This window comes from Sebastes umbrosus, chromosome 2 (assembly GCF_015220745.1).
Source record: "Sebastes umbrosus isolate fSebUmb1 chromosome 2, fSebUmb1.pri, whole genome shotgun sequence".
Taxonomy (NCBI): Eukaryota; Metazoa; Chordata; class Actinopteri; order Perciformes; family Sebastidae; genus Sebastes; species Sebastes umbrosus.
In genome coordinates, this window is record NC_051270.1 from 36624351 (window position 1) to 36645920 (window position 21570).

Consider the following 21570-nt stretch of genomic DNA (forward strand, 5'->3'; position numbering starts at 1 on the left):
GTGTTCAAAACCTCATACTATACTAGTAGTGCGTACTGATTTGGCCAAAATGTAGTGTGTGGTATGTGAACAAAAGCAAAATCTACAGTATGCCAAAAGTACCGGGATGTCGTACTGATTTGGAAAAAATCTCCAGTATGCATCGGACCAGTCTACTTCGCCTACTGTATCCCACAATGCAAAGCGCTGCCACGGTACAGGCTACGGTCACAACAGAAGCCAAAAACGGCTCGTTTTCTACATTTTTCGTAGCTATTTCATCACTAAATTCACTTCTGAAAGTTGTTGAGGCGAGAAATCAACTGTGTAGATTTTGAATGTTTACAGTTTTACAATATTAGATGGCTACACCGTTGTCCGAGTTAGAAGCTCCACAAACTGCCGGGACAGCTAGCTAGCGCCTGCCGGGGTCGCTGCTTCTCCAGCCGGGCAGTCACGCTCACAAACCCCGCTATGAGCTGGCCGGAGCTCTCTCTAGAAACCGGTCTCGTAGACGAGGGGATTTTATTTCCTTGTTGACGGATAGTTTGTTTAAATATCACAACACAAATATCAATAATGAAATTAAAAGGAACCTTTATTTATCTGCCTTTTTGGAGTTGAAAAGCTCCACAATCGCCCGCGGGCGTAGCTCGCTGGAGAGCCGGCCAGTGACGCTCACAGACCGGCTACAGAGCAGCAGAGTGGCGAGGGAAAGAGCAGCCTCTGACGGGGCAGAGAGATACCTGCTGAGACAACACAACACTTTTTAACATTCCTCTAATATCTGGAGGGATATCAGTCCACTGTTTTGTTGCTGTAACTGATAGCAGTTTGAGTGACGTAAATTTTCTCGAGCAATGTTTTATATTTCCCGTCTCCCCTCGTTGATGATCCTGTTTGTCTCACTTTACTATGTGCTGTTAGAATAAATAGTTTGAACCTGCAGTATCCTATAAAGTAAACTATCATAAACAACAAAATTTAAGTTGTATTTTTTAATAATATTGCAACAGTGGTACGTTTTTTTTTTTGTCCAGTGCTTTAAGAGCTGGTTTAAATGCTACAGCCTGGTCTAGCATGCTGCAAAATAAATCACTTTAACCGTCGCATACTGCATACTACTGAGGAACGCAGTATACAGTGTGTACTGTATAGTGCATACTGTGTTCGTCAGTAGTATGTAGTAGGCGGTTTCGAATACAGCAAATATCTTTTACAAGCCTGCGAATGATTGGAGAGAAAACTGCACCAAAACAGAGTTCAAAAACTCCAAAGTTTTTGCTTCCAGGATGATAAAAGCATGTCAGCCCCCTTTTGTATTCTGACTGGAAGGTGCTGTGATGTGTGTTGATGTGTTGATGTGTGTTGATGTGTATTGATGTGTGCAGGGATGAGCAGCTTCCTGATCTTTGCACGGAGGACGGACATCAGGATGGTCTCTTTGGACATCCCCTACTTCGCCGATGTGGTTCTGGCCGTCAACGGCTCCATGAAAAACACCATCGCCATCGGGGTCGACCCCAAAGAAGGTTTGTATGTCTTCTCAAAGTATATGTATAATGCACCGTTTCAAAAAAGACAAGTGATGTAGAGTCCTTACGTGTGTATGTGGCGCCTCCTGCAGGAAAAGTCTATTGGTCTGACAGCACACTGAAGAAAATCAGCAGATCCAACATCGACGGAAAAGAACAAGAAGAAGTCGTATCTACAGGTGAGGAGGGCTTACATGTACAATGCTGTTTTACTCCACCCAGTCCTGGTGGCACGTCTCCATCTCTGCCTCTCTCTCTCTGTAGGGTTGGTGACGACCGATGGCCTGGCAGTGGATGCCGTCGGCAGGAAGATCTACTGGACGGACACGGGCACCAACCGCATCGAGGTCGCCAACCTGGACGGCTCCATGAGGAAAGTTCTCGTCTGGCAAAACCTGGACAGTCCTCGAGCCATCGCCCTCTACAACGAGATGGGGTGAGGCTACTACAGCGGGATAGCTTTTTAGTTTTCAGAACGTTGGGTGATTACACTGGAAAAGATTAAACGAGATCTCACATTGTGATCACTAATGATGGTACAGGATCTGGACCTGTTTGTCTAAACTATATGTCTAATATTTGTTGGTCTTTAGATCCAGCATGTCCTGGTCATCTTATATTTGTCCTACTTTCAGGCTGTGCTCGAAATCACATACTAACGTACTGTATACTACACACTCAATCTGTGCATACTACATACTGTATACTAAAGTAACGATTAAGTATATCATTACCGCGTCACGACTGTTCACACTGAAGTATTCTCAAGCATTACGTCCTCTCTGTATCGACCACGACGTCACCGGTCCGAGCTACCGTTGAATGGAAACTGTATCACAAATGTAAATCAACATTACCTCCTCCACTCAATTTAATATTTTCCTGTATTATTTAAAGCAATGTCACTCACCATCATATGTAATTATTTTATCCAACGGTTAATTATTTAAACTGTCTGCCTCACAGTCCGCCATTGGACAGTCTGAAGAGCTGCAATGCATTTTGGGGCAGTAAGCTCACGTCTCATCCTCAGAAATTTTCTTGCCTTTGTAGTATACATCCAGGCATTTCTCGTGTACACAAGATCCACTTACTATGTAGTTGGAACGCATTACATACTCAATTTTACGTCCTACTTTGAATTGAACACAGCTTCAGTCTCCTTACAGTGTCTGACCTTTGACCCCTCTGTCCCTCTGTCCCTCTCTCTCTCTCTCTTCTCCAGTTATATGTACTGGTCAGACTGGGGAGAGCACGCTAAGCTGGAGCGCTCAGCGATGGATGGTACAGACCGCACTGTCCTCATCAGCAACAACCTGGGCTGGCCCAACGGCCTGGCCATCGACATGGCCGGCTCCCAGTTACTGTGGGCCGACGCTCACACTGAGGTCAGCACGGACTCCTACTGACACTCACACGCATTTTCACCTCGCAAATCATAAATTGTAATAGGATGAAAACCCTGGTTTGCTCTGTGTTTTTAAGGACCTTTTAGATTCATAAAGATGTACCAACATAATTAAAAACAGGCACTAAAGTCTGTATAAATAAATAGAGATGTAAAGGTCAAATTGCTAATCGACTAAAATGCAAACGGTACATTATGGAGTCATGGCGGTAATCCCTCTCACCTCTCCGGTCCTCTCCAGCGCATCGAGGCGGCCGACCTGAATGGGCAGAATCGCCACACCCTCGTGACTCCGGTCCAGCACCCGTACGGTTTGACCCTGCTGGGGCCCCACATCTACTGGACCGACTGGCAGAGCCGCAGCATCCAGCGGGCCGACAAGAACACCGGGACCAACACCATCACGGTGCGAGCCAACCTGCCGGGCCTGATGGACATCCAGGCTGTGGACCGGGAGAGGCCACTGGGTGAGTCCGAGGACCACGAATAGACCACACTGTAGTCGCTGTATGAATGAAAGAATGTTTGTGCTAAAAAAACAAAGTGTCGCCGTTGGACTCAACAGCAATTAGTTCACACATGAGTGTCTGTTGTGTGACTGGTACAACTGAAACAGCCCTGCTGCCTCATGGGAAAAGAGTTTCAATCTATTTATACTGCTCATTTCATTCATTTCCATCAAAACGTTAAACTGGAAAAAAGGCTACTTCAGAAATAAATAAAAAAGAAAAGACAAAAAAAACAATGAATACAAGATGTTTTTGATTTGTAATTAGTGAAAAAATCTGTCAGTGGAACAAGTGAAAATTTGCTTAGTAAGATTTCTTGAAATAAGATGTAATATTCAGGCTTTTCAAGATCTTGAAATTAGCTGGGAAAACTCATTAGAACTATATTTCACTGGTATTAGTCGTGTTGTGTGTCATAATACTGTAAGCCTGTAATGTAATCAAAAGTAGTTTTTTTTTTTCACTTAACAAGATATTCAAGATGTATTGTCTAAAATCTAGTGCCTATATCTCACTGAGATGTTACTTGCTAGGTGATTGTGTCTTATAATAAATGTTATGAGATAGTTTGACTAGTAATTAGTAGGGCTGTCAATCCATTAAAATATTTAATCGCATGATTGTCCATAGTTAAACATTTTTACCTGTTCAAAATGTACCTTTAAAAGGGAGGGATTTAATACTCTTATCAACATGGGAGCGGGTAAATATGCTGCTTTATGCACATATATGTATATATTTATTATTAGAAATCAATTATTAACATAAAACAATGACAGATATTGTCCAGAAACCCTCACAGGTACTGCATTTAGCATAAAAAATATGCTCAAATCATAACATGGCAAACTGCAGCCCAACAGGCAACAACAGCTGTCAGTGTGTCAGTGTGCTGACTTGACTATGACTTGCCCCCAAACTGCATGTGATTATCATAAAGTGGGCGTGTCTGTAAAGGGGAGACTCGTGGGTACCCATAGAACCCATTTACATTCACATATCTTGAGGTCAGAGGTCAAGGAACCCCTTTTAAAAATGGCCATGACCGTTTTTCCTCACCAAAATTTAGCTCAAGTTTGTTATTTAGCCTCCTTCACGACAAGCTAGTGTGACATGGTACCAATGGATTCCTTACTCCTTATATCATGACCAGCTCTACACAATGTATTTTATTTGTTTGCAGTTTGTACATTTCTGCAGTTTCACAGGGAATCAAACTGGCTTTTGTTACACTCTCACCATAGCAATTGTTGTAGTTCTTCTGGATTTTGTTTCTCCACCTCTATTTTTGGCATCCTTACACGATGATCCCAAATATAGCTTCTGTTCATTGTATTATGTGTAGCACGCCAGGTGATTGACAAGTGATTACATGTTGCCTAGAAACAGTAAGAAGTATCTGTGTAAACAATAATCTGCACACAGATTCTTGTGTGGCTTGGAGAGTCTCTTTGCATCAATCCTTTCGTGTCCGTCCTCCTCAGGTTTCAACAAGTGCGGCAGGAGGAACGGCGGCTGCACCCACCTGTGCCTGCCTCGACCCAACGACACATCCTGCGCCTGTCCCACCGGCATCCTGCTCAAGGGAGACGGCAGGTCATGCGACGACTCCCCGGAGTCGTACCTGCTCTTCTCCAACCGCGTCAGCGTGCGCAGGATCTCGCTCGACACCAACGACCACACCGACGTGCACGTGCCGGTGCCCGAGCTGCACAACGTCATCTCGCTGGATTACGACAGCGTGGACGGGAAACTTTACTACACCGACGTCACCCTGGATGTTATAAGGTGAGAACCATGTCTACATGCAAACCCTTTTATGTTTTAGCTTTCATTACATAAATAGGATTTTATGATTATCAGTATTAATCAAAGTCAGTCATTGTCAGTCACTCAGAGATTTAGAAATACAGTAGATTATGGAAACATATAAATAATATTATCAGGATTCATTTATCTGCTCTAATAAAGTAGCCCTTTGTCATAATGATGATGTCCATCCTTTACTCTGTTCTGTAGGCGTGCAAACCTAGACGGCAGTGGCATGGAGACGGTGATCAGCCAGGGCCTGAAGACCACAGATGGGCTGGCTGTAGACTGGGTGTCCAGGAACATGTACTGGACAGACACCGGGCGCAACACCATCGAGGTGGCCCGTCTGGATGGGACGAGCCGTAAGGTCCTGGTCAATAACAGTCTGGATGAACCCCGAGCCATCGCAGTGTTCCCGAGCAAAGGGTAAGAGAGGGGACCGGGCTCCACCCTCAGATTAGAGTTTGTGTTTTGACCATAAACTGTATATAAGAAGTGGACGTAGTCACAGTGACGTCATCACTGGTTTATGGACTACATTTTTGAAGCCTCAAATTCTGCATTTTGGTAGTCACCATCTTGTTTTTCTGCAACCAGAAGTGACACGAGAGGGTGGAGCTAAGTGCAACAGAACGCTGAATCAGACATTTTTAGGCGCCCGAAATGTTACAGTTAACTTTCATGAGCTGAAAACACACCTGCTTTATGGTCTACTTGAGTCTAAATGGGTCCATAATTTACTAAATGAACATCATGCTGTATTGAAGAAGACTTGAAACTAGCGATTGAGACCATAAACTCATGTTTACAATGTTTACTGAGGTAATAAATCAAGTGAGAAGTAGGGTCATTTTCTCATAGACTTCTATACAATCAGACTTCTTTTAGCAACCAGAGGAGTCGCCCCCTGCTGGCTATTAGAAAGAATGCACATTTAAGACACTTTCACATTGGCTTCACGTTTCAGAACCGGAGGTTTGTGCCTGGTTTTGACTCATGAGCCGTTAGCAGAATTTTACTGCAGCTGTTAAACGATGTCCAGATAATGAACTACGCTGAAATTAGCGGAAGAAAAAGCTAAGGAATATTAGCAGAAAGAAGGCAAATGGCGTGAAGAGAGATATTTTTTCAACTTTGTACAGTAGAAGGTCTGCTCACCAGTTCGTCTCATCTCTGCAGGTACCTGTTCTGGACTGACTGGGGTCACATCGCAAAGATCGAGCGATCTCACCTGGACGGCTCGGACCGAAAGGTTCTGATCAACACCGACCTGGGCTGGCCCAACGGCCTCACGCTGGACTACGACACGAGAAGGTCAGAGAGAGAGAGAGAGAGAGAAAAGCATGTCGGTGGAAGGAGCTACCTATCTTGCTGTTTTTTTTCCACATAAGAGCCTTGTAAATTTAAATAGATTAGGTTATTATGAATGTTTCATGATGTGATTATCCCTGTGTGGAAATCAGATCATCACAGTATCAGAAAGTATATCTACGAGGCAAGTAGAGTTATTTATTATACAACTGCCACTTATGGTATATCAAACTAGAGCTGGAGGATACAACTTTTGATTTAGGCAACAACACAACCCACAAATAATAACGTAAAAATGTAAAATTAAAAAGTTATTTCTCAACTTTTTGTGTTTATTTGGCCTTGAGAGAGCCTTAAACTCTTGGTTACAGTGCAGTCAGATGTACAGCGTATTTCCAGACAGAAGTGTGTTTCTGACTCTGTGATGTTTTCTGCAGGATCTTCTGGGTGGACGCCCACTTAGACCGGATCGAGAGTTCCGACCTGAACGGGAAACTGCGGCAGGTCCTCGTCAGCCCGGTGTCCCACCCGTTCGCCCTCACACAGGTAACCCCGCCCTGACCCCTCCTCACCCTCAGCTGTCAATGACTGGGCTGACCCTTCCTCCTGGCTGCCTCCTCCTCCTCCTCCTCCTCCACTCACCTGCTCTCTTTCACTCATCGGCTCCCCGTGTGACTGTCACTGCTCGTCTCTGCGTCCTCCAACTCATGCTGAGCCCATTCGACTTAACCATTTCTTCTACTTCTCTTCCACTCTGACCCTCATTTTTCTTCCTCCCCTTTTCCCCTCCCCCTTTCTTCCTCCATCCCCCTTCTCCTTGTCTGTGTTTTTCTCCTCTCCTCTCTTCTTCTCCCTCGTTTCCCCAGTTGAAGCCGGTGTCCTCCCCTCTAACCCCTTTCTCCCGACTCTCGCAGCAAGACCGCTGGATCTACTGGACGGACTGGCAGACTAAGTCCATCCAGCGGGTGGACAAACACACCGGCCGCAACAAGGAAACCGTGCTGCCCAACGTGGAGGGCCTCATGGACATTATAGTGGTATCGCCTCACAGACAGACAGGTAAGGAGGCTGACAGGTGGAGACACCAAAGACCTCACTGTGTTTATCTGGGAGGACACTGATGTGTTCGGCCGGTAAAGCGCTGCGGCAGCTAGAGGCTGATTTGGATGTCTGATGTGTAGCAGGCGATGAACGCAGGTACAGAGCGGGTCTATAAAATGTCAGAAAATGGTGAAAAATGTCAATCATTTTTTTCCAAAATCCCAAGATGATGTCCTCAAACTTCTTGTTTTGTCCACAACTCAAATATATTCAGTTTACCGTCATAGAGGAGTAAATAAACCAGAAAATATTCACATTTAAGAAGCTGCAATCAGAGAATTTTGACTTTTTCTTACCGATTATAAAAATAGTTGGTGATTTATTTAATAGTTGACAACTAATTGATTAATTGTCGCAGCTCTAAAATATTCATATTCAGTCACTCAATGCTATGTGGGAATCTGTCGGTCTGTCAGTATAACCTCTACTGAGTAGAAAATGTTTCTACTTTGCTTGATTACATTATAAGTAGGGGTGGGAATCTTTCTCACGATTTAATTCCATTTTGATTATTGGGGTCACGATTCGATTCAAAATCGATTCTCAATTCAAATTTCAGCATCTCTTCCAGTCTGTTGTGTGCGAATACTGGCAGTGTGGCAAATTATGGCATGTAAGCAGAGTAAAGTGTGTATACGATTATAGAGTTTTTATATTTGAAATAAAAAGTTAGATCAACTGATGGCGAAAATGTAAACACAAAATGTTAAACTTGCATGATTAAACATGTTTGGTAACACTTCCTTTTACAGGTCCCCAAATTGCATGGTAATTAGGTGATAATTAGCAAGTAACCTATTTGAAATTTCTTTAGAATTACTGCCAAATTACCCCAATATTTACCTCAAAATGTATCGAAAATTACTATTATAAACATGATTTAATAATCATATGCTAAAATAGCATATGATGGTTATAATAGGGCCTTTATTAGGCTTGAGAAGCGGCTGCTCTTCATCGGAAGTGGAAAACCAAAAATAATAGAAGACACTTCTGATCAGGCACAAATCTCATCATTGTGTGACTTATTGTCTACACAAATGAAACCTGGTAGCTAATGTAAAGATTCAGGGAGTTTTTTAAGACATTTCAAATAAGTTATTTGCTAATTATTATCTATTTATCAGCACACATGGAAAAAAAGCAAATCAATTAACTTTGTATTCTTTTCCTGGAAATGTATTAAATAAATTACCAGCTATTGGGAAATAGTGGAATATAATTACAAAATAATGTTAATAATAAAGTAATTTTCAATAAATTTTAAGGTAAATATTGGGGTAATTTGGCAGTAATTCCAAAGAAATTTCAAATAGGTTACTAATTATCACCTAGTTACCATGAAATTTGCAGACCTGTATAAAGAAGTGTTACCACACTTTTTTAAAAGTTTTTTTAGCATTTCTCAGTTCTCAGTGATTTCAAGAATAACAAGTTAAAGTTATACAAAAAATAAAAATGCTGCCTGTTCCATAAATACAGTTGGTAGGCTGAGGCTAGCTGCCTTTTTATTTCTCAGAAACCTGCCAATTTCAAAAATAAATTGTACATAAATTTAACACTGTAAAACTGGTATTTTTGGGGTATTTTTTTTTTTTTAACAAATCACACAATAATGCTTGACACAACTTTGACTTGTTTTTTTAAAAATCGATTTTCGGAAGGTGCTAATCATTTTAGAATCCCCCCCCACGCCCTCCACATCCCTAATTGTAAGACTGCACAAACATCTCATATCATATCATGTGTTAGACTGAATGATTTTTGTTATCCTCTGTAATAACAGGCTATTTTCATTACAACACCACAAACTACAGCCTTGAAAATGAACACTGAATTTAATCAGTGTCTCTTACAGTCTCGACAAAATCAAAACAAAATGTAATAATAAATTCAAAATAATTAGTCTCTTTATCTTTGTCTCCCTGGTAAAAATGAAGCAACACTTTTAATTAGAAGTCACATGGATTTACAAGAAGCTTGTTAATTGGACAGAAGCTTGTTTTTTGGGTGGTCAAAATAAATCTGATTCCAGTCACTCTAATGTTAATCAGCTAAACGGGATAGATCTGTTAAGCTTTTAATTAATGGAAAAAAGTATTTTACTTGACGTAGCCTCGGGTATATAGTTTGAATTGCATTTCAATTAGTAGCAAACAGCATCACAGGTCTCTCTGAGATGGCTGGGACCTTCATTTTCCAGTCTCACAGTGCTGTTACTTGATGCGAGCTGAATTCAGATCTCATCATTCTCACCTGATGAAATGAACCAGACTTGAGGAGAACACACTCCCTGGTTTGACTGTTTGCTGCCGGTTGTGAAGTTTCCCCTCTCCTCTCATTTAGGGACCAATCTCTGTGGGGTAAATAATGGCGGCTGCACTCACCTCTGCTTCGCCAAGACCAACAGTTTTGTATGCGCCTGCCCTGATGAACCAGATGGGCGACCGTGCTCCACCAGTGAGTGAACACTGTGATTGTGCAGTGTGACTGTTTTATGTGCTGACTTTTTGACGTTTGACCAAAAATAACCTTGCCCACGTGTTTACATGTTTTAGCGTTAACCCCATATACTTGGTCAAGGAGAAATTGTCATATTAGGATTATCTACGAAAGCCTTGAGAGAGAAAAAATCCGGTGATCCATTTTCTAAGTCTGATCTAGATGTTTTCTCTCCAGTGTTTATGACTTAAATGGACAGTGTGTAGGATTTAGGGGGATGATCTATTGGCAGAAATGAAATATAATATAATTATTTTTCTAGTGTATAATCACCTGAAAATACAAACCGTTGTGTTTTCGTTAGACTGAGCTTAATGACCTTAGAATGAGTCGTTTATATCTACATAGGGAGCGAGTCCTCTTCACAGAGCCGTCCGCCATTTCTACAGTAGCCCAAACGGACAAACCACGTTTTCGCGTTGGCCACTGTAGTTCTCCTACACGCTTGGCACACTAGAAAAGTTTCAGTTGGTTGCAATCTGCAACCTCACCACTAGATGCCACCAGATCCTAAACACTGCCTCTTTGAGAACAGGTGAAAAAATGTGCCAGGATAGTCTTTTTTAAGTTCCTTAAGTGTTTTTTTGTGAAACAGGTGGGAAAAAAAGTTTTGCCCGGTGAAAAAGTATTTTGTTTTTTGTCAGGATCCTTTTTCTAAGTATTTGTTGTTGTACTTCTCATTCCGGCCACAAGAGGCTGAAGTGCTCCACTACCCCATGTTCTAAATAGGAATAAAAGCATTCATGTTTTCTTCCAGGTGAGTTTTAATTTACATAACTTGCTAACACACAATATACGGTATGTACTGTACCTTGTGTTTAGTGTGCATGGAGAAATCAAAACTCACCAAGCAAAACTTTTTTTCATAAAGTAACTTCAAAAGATTATCCTGACAAAACCTTTTTTTCACCTGTTCTCAAGTCATTAACACACAAAACTATTCAGATCAGACTTAGAAAATGGATCACCACAATTATTATTTTTCTCACTTGCCTCTTTGAGCTTCCGTAATTATCCTAGGAGCAGTTAAAAAATATATCCACAAAGAAATAGTACACTCAGGTTCTGACCCGCATGTGTTTATCAGTTTCAGGTTACATCCCCACCTCTCCTACCAGAGGAACCAGCAGCACTCCAGTCCCCAACAAGATCCCCAAAGCTCCAACAGACACGCCACATGGAGGAGCCTCACCAGTCAAGTACGTCTCTTTGTCCATTTGAATCGGGGTTTTTTTAACAAGAAAGCTTCTTTCTGAACTGAGTAGTGATACAAAAATGTGATCAATAACTTAATCAACGTTTCTCAGAGTACTTTCACATGATCCCACTGAGAAACACAGTGTTGGCATCATTGCTTTAGAATCCCATGCCTTGTTTTTAAAACTATTTCAAATAGCAGCGTGCTGTCCCACACCAGATGCTGCCAGGTTTTCTGTTTTGAGTACTTCTTTTCAACTTTGTTCAGCTAATGTGAAGAACTACTTTATCAGAAATAGCAATAATTGGAGAAGTGAAGTTGTCCTTGCTCGAAAAAAACCCACTGAGTGTTCTGAAGCCTTTATAGAGGTTGGATAATGTTCTCATCCCACAGAGGAGTATTATGTAATTGTTCATCTTCAACAGAATACACAGTGAGATTCTGTAGGGCCTCTCCCCAAAGGCCCTGCAGAGTTATCTTCAGGAAAAACTCTATAATATTTTGACTTCATAAGCTTGTTAAGAGCTGATATTAAGTGAATTACCAAATTAAATAAATAATAACAATAATTAATACATTGATTATGCTCAAGCTGTGTTTTTGTCTTATTTTTACAGCTGCACTGACAAGAACCTGAACGTAGAAGGCTGCTTGAGCAACGTGGTGACGGCTCCTCACGGTCAGTACACCAGAACGTTCTCTCCTCAGCACTCTGTACATAGTCTGACATTCATGTCTGACGTTTGGGAAATTCACGTTTCCCATCTTACCCACAGTAGAAAAGCACTGTATTCATATTTTTCCATGAGTGTCAAGTACAGAGAGAGGTCCAGGATGTGTTTAGCCTAGCTTAGCTCAAAGACTGGAAGCAGGGGGAAACTGCTAGCCTAGCTCTGTTGGGGATTTAAGGCAAAGTTGGTTATTAGCTTGCTAGCTAACACGATAACAGCTTAGGAGTTGTCAGAGGGTGCAGTTTCCTCCTGCTTCCAGTTTAGCTTTGCTAATGCCACAGTTACGTCACGCAAGAGTTTCAGTAATTACCAGTTTCCAACTTGTAACTATCATTCACATCAACCACCAGGCAATTACGAGTGGGAAACTTTTTTTTTTCTGAAAGCTTTGATATATATGGAAGCCCTGAAAAGCAAGTGAGAATACATTTTTTTAAGCTGATTTTTCATGAGTTACTTTTTTGCCTCTTAGGGAAAACAGGTGGAAGAATTTTTTTTTTGGTTTATACGTACCTTGTGTTTAGAGTGCATGGAGAAGTTAAATCAAAATAAGTATTACAACAACAATCAAAAAAACAATTCTTCCATCTGTATCCCCTAAGAGGCAAAGAAAAAAAAGGAATTAGAAAAATCAGCCAAAAAAAAACTGCCTGTTTCACAGACGAATAAGGACCTTAGAGAGATTATCATGGCAAAAAACAACAACACTTGTTCTTAAGTCATAAACACAGGGGAGAAAATAATTTTGATCAGACTAAGAAAATGGATCACCAGAAAAAAAAGAAAAAAAAATTCTTGCTTGCCTTTCAGGGCTTCCGTAGCTATACTTGACTTGGCACAAATAATACAGAAGTGCCTGAAAAAGCAATAAATATGGATGCTAAAGTCAGCCAGAGACTGTAATAAAAGCTTTAAATGCAAGTTAAGTGATGTAACAATAATAATAATAAAACGTTATTTATATAGCACTACTCAAAAACACAGCAACAAAGTGCTTGTAGCAACTCATCATGTTATAACTGCATAAAGTAAGAAAACCATGAGTGCATAACTAAATAACAGTTCTGTGCATTAATGTAATACGTTATTACATCATAAGACAATTATTACATTATAAACTAAGCAAAAAAAATGTTGAATAACGATTTTGATGAACAAGTGCTTTACAATAAGACAAAACAACATAATAACTTGACAAAACTAAATCAAAACAACAATAAATAAATAAATATATCAATATATCGGCAGTGTTTTTAACCCTTACAGGACCAGCTCTGTAGTCATACAACTATCACTGAAAGTTTGAGGCTGTTGTTCATTTAGTGTTGATGTAGTAGGAGATCCACAGTGACACCTGTCGGCGTTCGCCTTCTGATGTCGTGAACGCTGACCGGTTGTAAATACATGCTACCTTCGTCCCACAGGACATAAACGCGACATAAGCTAGCCAGGCTAAACACTTTCAGAGCTGTCTCTGTACTGAGATTAAACTGAAATTAGGTAAAATGGCAAACAACTGCATTTTCCTAAAATAGTCTATAATGTTCCTTTAAGCAAAGTTTGCTCTGTAAACACACCCGTCTTTAACATCTGTTGCAGGAGAAGGACTTCATATCAGCTACGTGATTGGTGGAGTTCTGACCATCCTGGCCATCCTGATCCTCATCGCTGCTTTGATTATTTACAGGTCAGTCCGCTGCTTGTTCATTTTCTTACTCCCTGGTCTTAAACGCCAGGTATAATATAATGATATTAAAAATATAACTTACATTTGATACACAGCGGATCATTTTTTTTAAGCTGTTTTCATCCTGTTTTTGTTCGACAGACATAAAAAGTCGAAGTTTGCCGACCCGGGAGTGAGCAACCTGACCTACAGTAATCCCTCGTATCGGACGTCAACACAAGAGGTCAAGATCGAGGCGTCGCAAAAGCCTCCAATATACAACCAGCTTCGATATAAGAAAGAGGTAACGGAACAGTCTGGACGCTGAAGTGAAAACCACTTTGTTTAATATATGAATGGATTTAAGGTGAATCCATGATAATTCCATAGAATGGTCACAGTCTATGGAGGTGTATTGTGGGTAACCACGGAGACAAATGATTTGACTGTTTGTCTCATTGATTGTGTTGAAATGTTGTGACACAAGCAGGTTACAGACGCCAAGCGCTCATCTTTTCTTCCCCCCTCTCTCTCTCTCTCCTCACCGCAGCACTCTCATCCCTACAACTCCCTCTCTCCCTTTATCTTTTGACCCACTTGTCCCGTGGAGAGGTAGTTACACAGCATGGAGGAGTTGTGTCCTCTTTGTCTTTCACCGCATGCAACCTGCTTTCCAAAATTAACAGTTTCTCTCTTTGGTGCAGCTTCAGAGCTTCTGTGATCAGTAGCATGATAAGGTTTTCTTTTTTGTGAAACTGACATTTCAACTGGCAAGGAATCAAAGTGTACGGATAGATTTGTTAAAGGTGCTTCATGTAGCATTTCTTAAAGGGGACATGTCATGAAAAAAAGTCACTTTCAGTGCTTGGGCTCATACATTTGGGTGTCTGGAGTGACTACTAACCCACAAACTGTGAAATAAGACAACCCAGTCAGTTTTTTGTGAGCTGCCTAGATCAGAAAACATGCGATTCAACAAGCCATTCAGATTTGGCTCCCCTTCCTATGTCACATGCAGGCTCATTAGAATATACCGCCTTCAGCTTGAGAACTAGCTTTGCAAAGGTGCACCGTATTTTTCTCGCAAGCCAATCAGAGCAGACTGGGCATTTTCAGGAGGGGGTCTTAAGGCCCAGACACACCGAACTAGCGGCGATAAAGGCCTACTGTTGCGCTGCCTCACGTCGCCTTTGTCTTGTCCGACAAGTTGCATTTGACACCGCAAAGACCACAGCCGACGGCCAGTTAGCACGTACGTTCTGCGCCTGCATTAGAGGAAATAACTCCCCCTACCAGCAGGCGGCGGTAGTCTATTCATCATTCAAAAAGTGAAACCGGAAGACCGAGGACTGCGGATACACTGTACAAGCCGTTGTTATGATACGTACATGAAACAAAGCAGCGTTTGCCGACCATTTTCACACCACTCTCACTCACCACTTAGCTTCATTCCAGATGGCCATGTCCATGTGAATGATCGGATGAGATGAAGATGAAAAATGAGAAGAGCCTTCTGTGTGTGTCCACTTGACTTTACTCACTTCCATTTCTCTTCTCGTGCACTGATTCGTTTAAGCTGAACAGCCAATCGGAGTGATATTTTTCAGCGACAGGCTCCGCTGCCGATTCAACATGCTGAATTGGCCGAAAAGCCTCTGCCGCGGGCACACTAGAGTCGACGGTGCAGGACACAACGCAAAACCTAGGCCGACAGACGCTCACCGATGACCCCAAACTGTCTGACGGCCGACCGTTGGCTTGGTGTGTCAGGGCCTTTGAAGAGACAGGCGCTAAAACGGAGCGTTTCAGACAGAGGGTGAATACAGGTATAATCGGACAGACGGAATGAGAAAAATAATGTGTTTTTTTTTCATTTAAAGCATGTAAACATATTCCAGTTGGAACCCAAAATACAAGTATGAACCTGAAAATGAGCATGATATGTCCCCTTTAAACTCAGCACTATATTTCCCATAAACCCTGTTAGCTCCCACTGCAGGTAAGATGTTGCTATTTGTCAAAAGAGAGAAAAGAATTAAAGGATGTCTGCTTTTCATTTTATTCATCATTATGAGCTATGTATAAATAAGGCCAAATCATTTTTCAAATCACTATTTATTGCATCTCATTACACCAGCTGTAGAAAAAGATACTCCTTTATTTAAAACACTGTAAACTTGATGGCTGAACTGTTTGTGGGCTGTTAGTAAAAGCAGCAGTTTTAATGCAAGCTCACTGATTTGGGTCATTTAGCCTCTGTTTCAACAGGTGTACCACGCCTACGTATTTTCATGCTGGAGATGAAGAGACACCTGTTTAAATGATCCCTGCTACAACAGACTGAATAATTTGTCCTCGGTGTTATACACAGCACTGTGGCTCTGGGAGCAACAACACCATCTCCTGTTTTTTTGTGCCATAGAGCAGTAAAAGTAGATTTCACTCCAGATTAGGCTGACAGCCTGGTGTATTTTTGTATTATTCACCTTAATCTGACAATGAGAAACTAACTCCAGAAGAAAGCACAGCAGGTGCTAAAAGGTGCCAACTCGCTGTGCATGGGTTGTGTTTGAAGGTGACATTTGTTCTGGAGTGTTGTGCAGTTGGCTGCGGATTAATTCTCGAAGGGAAATCCACCTTTAACAGGTTGAACTTTGAAAGTTTTGGTGATGTTTTGTAGGGATGTCACGAGAACCGATACTTAGGCACCAAGTCGATTCCAACATTCTGAAAAACGTGACGGTACTCATTTGTCTACTGTACCGTAGGTACCGGGGATCGGGGCTCGAGAATAACTGCTTCCCGGCGACAGTAGAATATCTCCCTGGCAACGCTACATTATGAACAACAAATCCATGTTGACATTGTCAGGAGGAGAGCTAGTTTACGTTAGCCGTTAGCAGCCGGTGGGCAGCACAGTCCTGCTTGGCTAAACAACAAAGCTAACAGCTAACGTACAGAGGTTGCATTGAGTTACATTGTGATGCGTTCAACCTCTATTTAGTAAAAAGTACTGAGCATACTGTAGGTAAATTATAACGTTATCACGATTTGGTAAAATGTAATCTTGTAAACTGTAGTTTTCGGTGATAAACTTGAGGCGGATCATCAGGGTTTAATGATAAATCTGCAAAAAACAATATGCAGTAATAAAGGAGTGTACAGTATGTTGAAGAAATGGGATTTATTGTTTTTTTTTTTTACCCTAGTATCGAATTGGGTATCAAGAATCACGGGATTTCGCTGGTATCGGTATCGACTACTAAATTTCTGGTATTGTGACATCCCTAGATGTTTATTAAGCAGATTTTAACATCAATAACCAGTAATAATTCTTTAAAAAGGAGGTTAGGGTTCAGGAAGGGCGGAAGAAAGACAGAAATGTGCATGTGACAAAGAAATAAAGGAAATCGGCTCCTACAAAGTGTTTACTTTAACAAACTGAAGAGTACCTGAAGGTGGATTATCCCTTTTTAAACCGCTCACATAGAGGCCATCACTCTGACTAACTACTTGTCTCTTTTGTCCAGGGTGGCGTGGACGGAGGCTACACCAAGGAGAAGATCCGCATCGTGGAGGGCGTGTGCCTCCTGTCCAACGAGGAGCTTTACTGGGACGACCTAAAACAGATCAAGCCGTCCCGAGGCGGCCTGCACACCTGCATGCGCACGGACACCGTGTCCCTGCAGGCCAGCAGCGCATCGCTAGACGACGGCGAGACGGAGCAGCTCCTCCAGGAGGAAGCGTCCGAATGCTCCTCCATAACCACTCTGACCCCTTCGGCCATCACCCCGCAGCGCCACGCCCAGCACAGCCTGCCCGACACCGGCTGGACCTCCACGCGCAAGCCCTCCACCGAGAGCGAAGTGTGAGGGAGACCCCCATGCCCTCCACTACCCCTTATGCTTTATCTCAACCTCCAATACCTAACACACACACACACACACACACTTGTATTTATAGCCGGTACAAACACACAAAAACAAATAGGTGCAAACACACTAACAACGGTACAAGTTAGACACAACTAAGCTCCCATAAACACAACCCCTGTCTGAAACTGGGGCTCCGTACTACTTTTGCGCGCACACACGCACACACACACACGCACACACACACACACACACACACACATACACACATGCAGTACAGTCCTCCAACAGTATCCTCAGTGCTACTGCCTTCAGGCAAAATGATAAACTAATGAGCATGCTGGAATAAGAAAGCAAAAGACTCTGGGGAGGAAGTGAACAGAGAGACACGAGCGTTATCTGGAGCCTTTTTTTTTAAAGGACGCAGACTCTCAATGCGACAAAAACGCTTCTCTGTGTGTACATCTTTTATTTTTTGTGAACTTTTTTTTTTGGGGGGGATGAAGCTAGAACGACACACTCCCCGGACGATGTAACCACGATGCTCTCTCTCTCTCTCCAATGCCACTCATGTCTCTATGAACTCTATTTATGAACGTTTTTTTTGTACTTGTGGAGTGGGTTTTGCTGACTTTCAGAAAACGGCGAGAGTGTTGTGTTCTAGAACTTTGCGCCGCAGGACCCGGGTATTCAAGAGTTGTATTTATGACAGTGCCAAAGGGTGGGGCTTCACAGAGTCCCCATGCTTCTTTTCAGCATTTACACTTCAATAGAAATGTATCTTAATTACGGGATGTTTGTTTTCGTTTGACTTTGACTGACTTGCCCTCGCCGGTGGGGACACCTCAGTGACGACACCACCTGCTTCTGATTCCTTATTTTACAGCCTCCCGACAGGTCAAGCATGGACGTTCTGCAGCTGGTACTCTCAGTTGGGTGCAGATGTCCATTCATCCTTTGCTAAAGTAACACGAAAGGAGCCTCCTTTTCTTTTTTTTTTGAAAGTTGTAATTCAACCATTGCTGATCCTCGGGCGTAGCAGAGGAAGCCACGATGAAGTAACAGCCTAAGTGCCAAACATTTAGTTTCCTAATTATTTTTTTCTCTCAGAGGGGTTTTAAAAATGTTCGTGACATTCTTTTTACTCGGGTTTGGTCACCCAAATCACAGAAAAAAACATATTTTCTCAGACATGTATCACTAGGGCTGTTGAGCCATGCAGATGGTTGTGGTTTTATTTACCCAGGTGTTAGACATACAATACATCTCTAAGATTTCTTTTGCCCCAAACACTGGAGTCATTGGTCTTTCTAAAATATGTGTTCCTGGAGTTGACTATCCAGATGAACGATTATCTACGATAGCACTTACTTTTAGAATTTGAAGCTCTTTGATTTTAACAAGTTTAAAACAAGTTTTTTACCTGCTAAGTTTTTAGCACTAAAAAAATAAAAATAAAAGCAAAAAACAGCTCCCTTTAATTTTTTTCCAGCATGGAAGTGTGTGTATTATGCATCGTCATCACCAGTGTTCCCTTATCCAACGCTATCTACCCACATTCTCTAATAATATCAACTCCCCAACATTTTTGCTGTAATCTCAGCTGCCTAAAAAAATGTATACGCCATTCGACCCTCCCTGTCCCGTACCATCCACAACGCTCGTAGGCTTGTGTGAAATAGTGTGTTTTTTTAAGCTGTGGTCAGTAATGTTGAGAAACTAGTAATTTTTTAGAGCATTTCATGTTTGATTGCTGTCGGGATGTAATGATAATTCTAACAAATCATTTATTTGAACAACACTACCAAACCTAGCTTTAAAGGCTGCTACAAACAAATATTAGATAAACGATATTACATCGTTCAAAAAAATAATTTAAAAAAAAAATCCCCATTTTAACAAATTGTCGAGAGGTTATCCTGTAGGCTTAGATCTTTAGATATTTGCATCACTACAATTACTACTGTACTAGCACTACTATTTGATTTTTGAATTAGGTTTTTCTTAAGTCTGGAACGTAATTTCCAAGTTCCGTCAGTTCCAGTTTCACCATTGCTCTCTGTTGTATCGGGGTAGGAGGGAAGTTTCAGAGGTGAATATATCAAAAACCTGCCACATCCAACCAAAAGTATCTGCATGGCCAAACACCACTAGAGGTAAATGAGAACATGTGTTCTTTTTGTAATTTGAGTTTTGATCCATCAACTCTAAAATCCGTAATGCAAAAGATGTACTTGCAGTATCTGCCACAGTACAGTATATAATAACAAGTGGGTAACTTAGGAACACTGTGCATGTCTGACCCCATCAGACAGTGAGGGTTATAGTTTAGAAATGTATCACTGACAACTTACTGAAAAATGAATTTAATACAAGTAAAAAGATATTATGCATTGCTTTAACTTTAGAGTACCAATCTCTGTCTGTCGTTGAAACGTGGTACGAGGAAATACTATATTGCTATATTGACAAATATATCGGTTAGACTTTATAGAACCATGTATTTTGAAGTATCTGCTACAAGCTCAGCAACGTGCTGATTTGCTGCTAGACGAAGCACTGAGGCCAATGAAAGAGGGTCTTGGCAGCTACATAACGGTCTCCGACGGTTGGTTGACAGTAGGCCCGCGGAGCATCACAGCGACCCAGTAACCAATCATCCCGGCTCACAGTCCCTCCAACTCTGCTGCAGGAAATGCTAAAAACTGTACAGATTTTATCATGCGGATATAAGCAAACATTTCTGTTGAAGATATTGTGTTGATTAAGTTGTATAGTCTTTTGTACAAAGGGATTTCATGACCGTTTTTAGACTTGTATTAATTTTACTCACTGGAGAAGAACCTTTTTTTTTTTTGCTGGATTATTTTAACCACTGTATTTCCAAGCCTTGTAAATGATAGGGAAGATGCCAGTTATTTAATAGTGCTCTTTTATCTTATGGAATACTGGTCGCGTATAGCTGTTGTAAAGTTAACAAAAAGAGGTATTTATGATTTTTTCTGTTTGGTTGTCACTTGATGTGTAAATATGAAAAGACTGTATATGTATTTCCATGGCAGTACTAACAAGCTGTGTTGTGTGATATAGTGAATGATCCCTTTGCTATCTTTTAATATAAAATTGCATTTGCATTTCAATGAAACCTTTGGCTCAGTCATCTGTGCACGTATCGCTCTCAGACAAAATGTCCTCCTCATCAGACACAATCATCATCTAGCAATAAAGGAAAAGCTGATGTCTGCTTCTGCAGATAATTACAGTCATAACAACGGGAGCAGAGATGTAATCAGAGAATCTGGGTTCTGGAGGCATGAAGCCAAGTCATCCAACTTAGAGCAACAGAGGAGGGATCCCTCTCCCAGGACAGTTGTAGTATATTTATAGCATAAAACATAGTAATTAGTAGAATTACATTATAAAATGACAAAATAAGCCAAGTACATTACTTTTAATATCATGTTAATATTCAGTGTAAGAAGTTATCAGAGAAGACATTAAATAGGACCTATTATGCAATATATTATTTTCATGTTCATACTTCTATTTTGGGTTTCTACTAGAACATGTTTACAGGCTTTAATGTTCAAAAAAACGCTTTATTTTTCAGCTGTTGCCCAGTGTTGTGATTGGTCAATTGAACGAACCTTCGGACTCCGCTCCAGCTCCACTCTAAATAGTTTTGTTTGAGGGTGTGCCAAACTAGCCACAATGTATGTATAAATAAGATAAGATAAGATAAGATAGAACTTTATTAATCCCGAAGGAAATGTGTTACTTTGTGACATCACCACGTTACAGAAGAAAAGGCGGGTCTTCAATCAAGGCGTTTCAGGAGCAGTGTTTCTGTGGGGGAGAGTAACTCCCTTTGGTGTGGACTTTGGGCTTTGTAACTTTGCAGAACTTTTACATGCACAAAAAACAATATAACACACTAAAGGAAAGG

At 41.3% G+C, this 21570-nt stretch overlaps 1 protein-coding gene across 3 annotated transcripts in view; it reads left to right on the plus strand.

The window, feature by feature from the left end:
• lrp4 (low density lipoprotein receptor-related protein 4) overlaps positions 1-20769 on the plus strand; it is a 151295-nt gene extending 130526 nt beyond the window's left edge. The window contains exons 23-39 of one of the 3 annotated variants that reach the window (XM_037792268.1): positions 1371-1511; positions 1607-1693; positions 1779-1950; positions 2740-2902; positions 3164-3389; positions 4916-5219; positions 5451-5669; positions 6423-6557; positions 6992-7100; positions 7421-7613; positions 10002-10115; positions 11245-11356; positions 11973-12034; positions 13686-13773; positions 13915-14056; positions 14303-14364; positions 17283-17407. In XM_037792268.1, the coding sequence (XP_037648196.1) occupies positions 1371-1511; positions 1607-1693; positions 1779-1950; positions 2740-2902; positions 3164-3389; positions 4916-5219; positions 5451-5669; positions 6423-6557; positions 6992-7100; positions 7421-7613; positions 10002-10115; positions 11245-11356; positions 11973-12034; positions 13686-13773; positions 13915-14056; positions 14303-14344 (2309 nt within the window). In that variant the 3' untranslated portion in view covers positions 14345-14364; positions 17283-17407. Of the gene's footprint in view, positions 1-1370; positions 1512-1606; positions 1694-1778; positions 1951-2739; positions 2903-3163; positions 3390-4915; positions 5220-5450; positions 5670-6422; positions 6558-6991; positions 7101-7420; positions 7614-10001; positions 10116-11244; positions 11357-11972; positions 12035-13685; positions 13774-13914; positions 14057-14302; positions 14365-17282 lie in introns of all 3 variants that reach the window. The other 2 variants (XM_037792250.1, XM_037792260.1) reach the window with 2 other exon arrangements.
• The last annotated feature ends 801 nt before the right edge of the window (positions 20770-21570 follow it).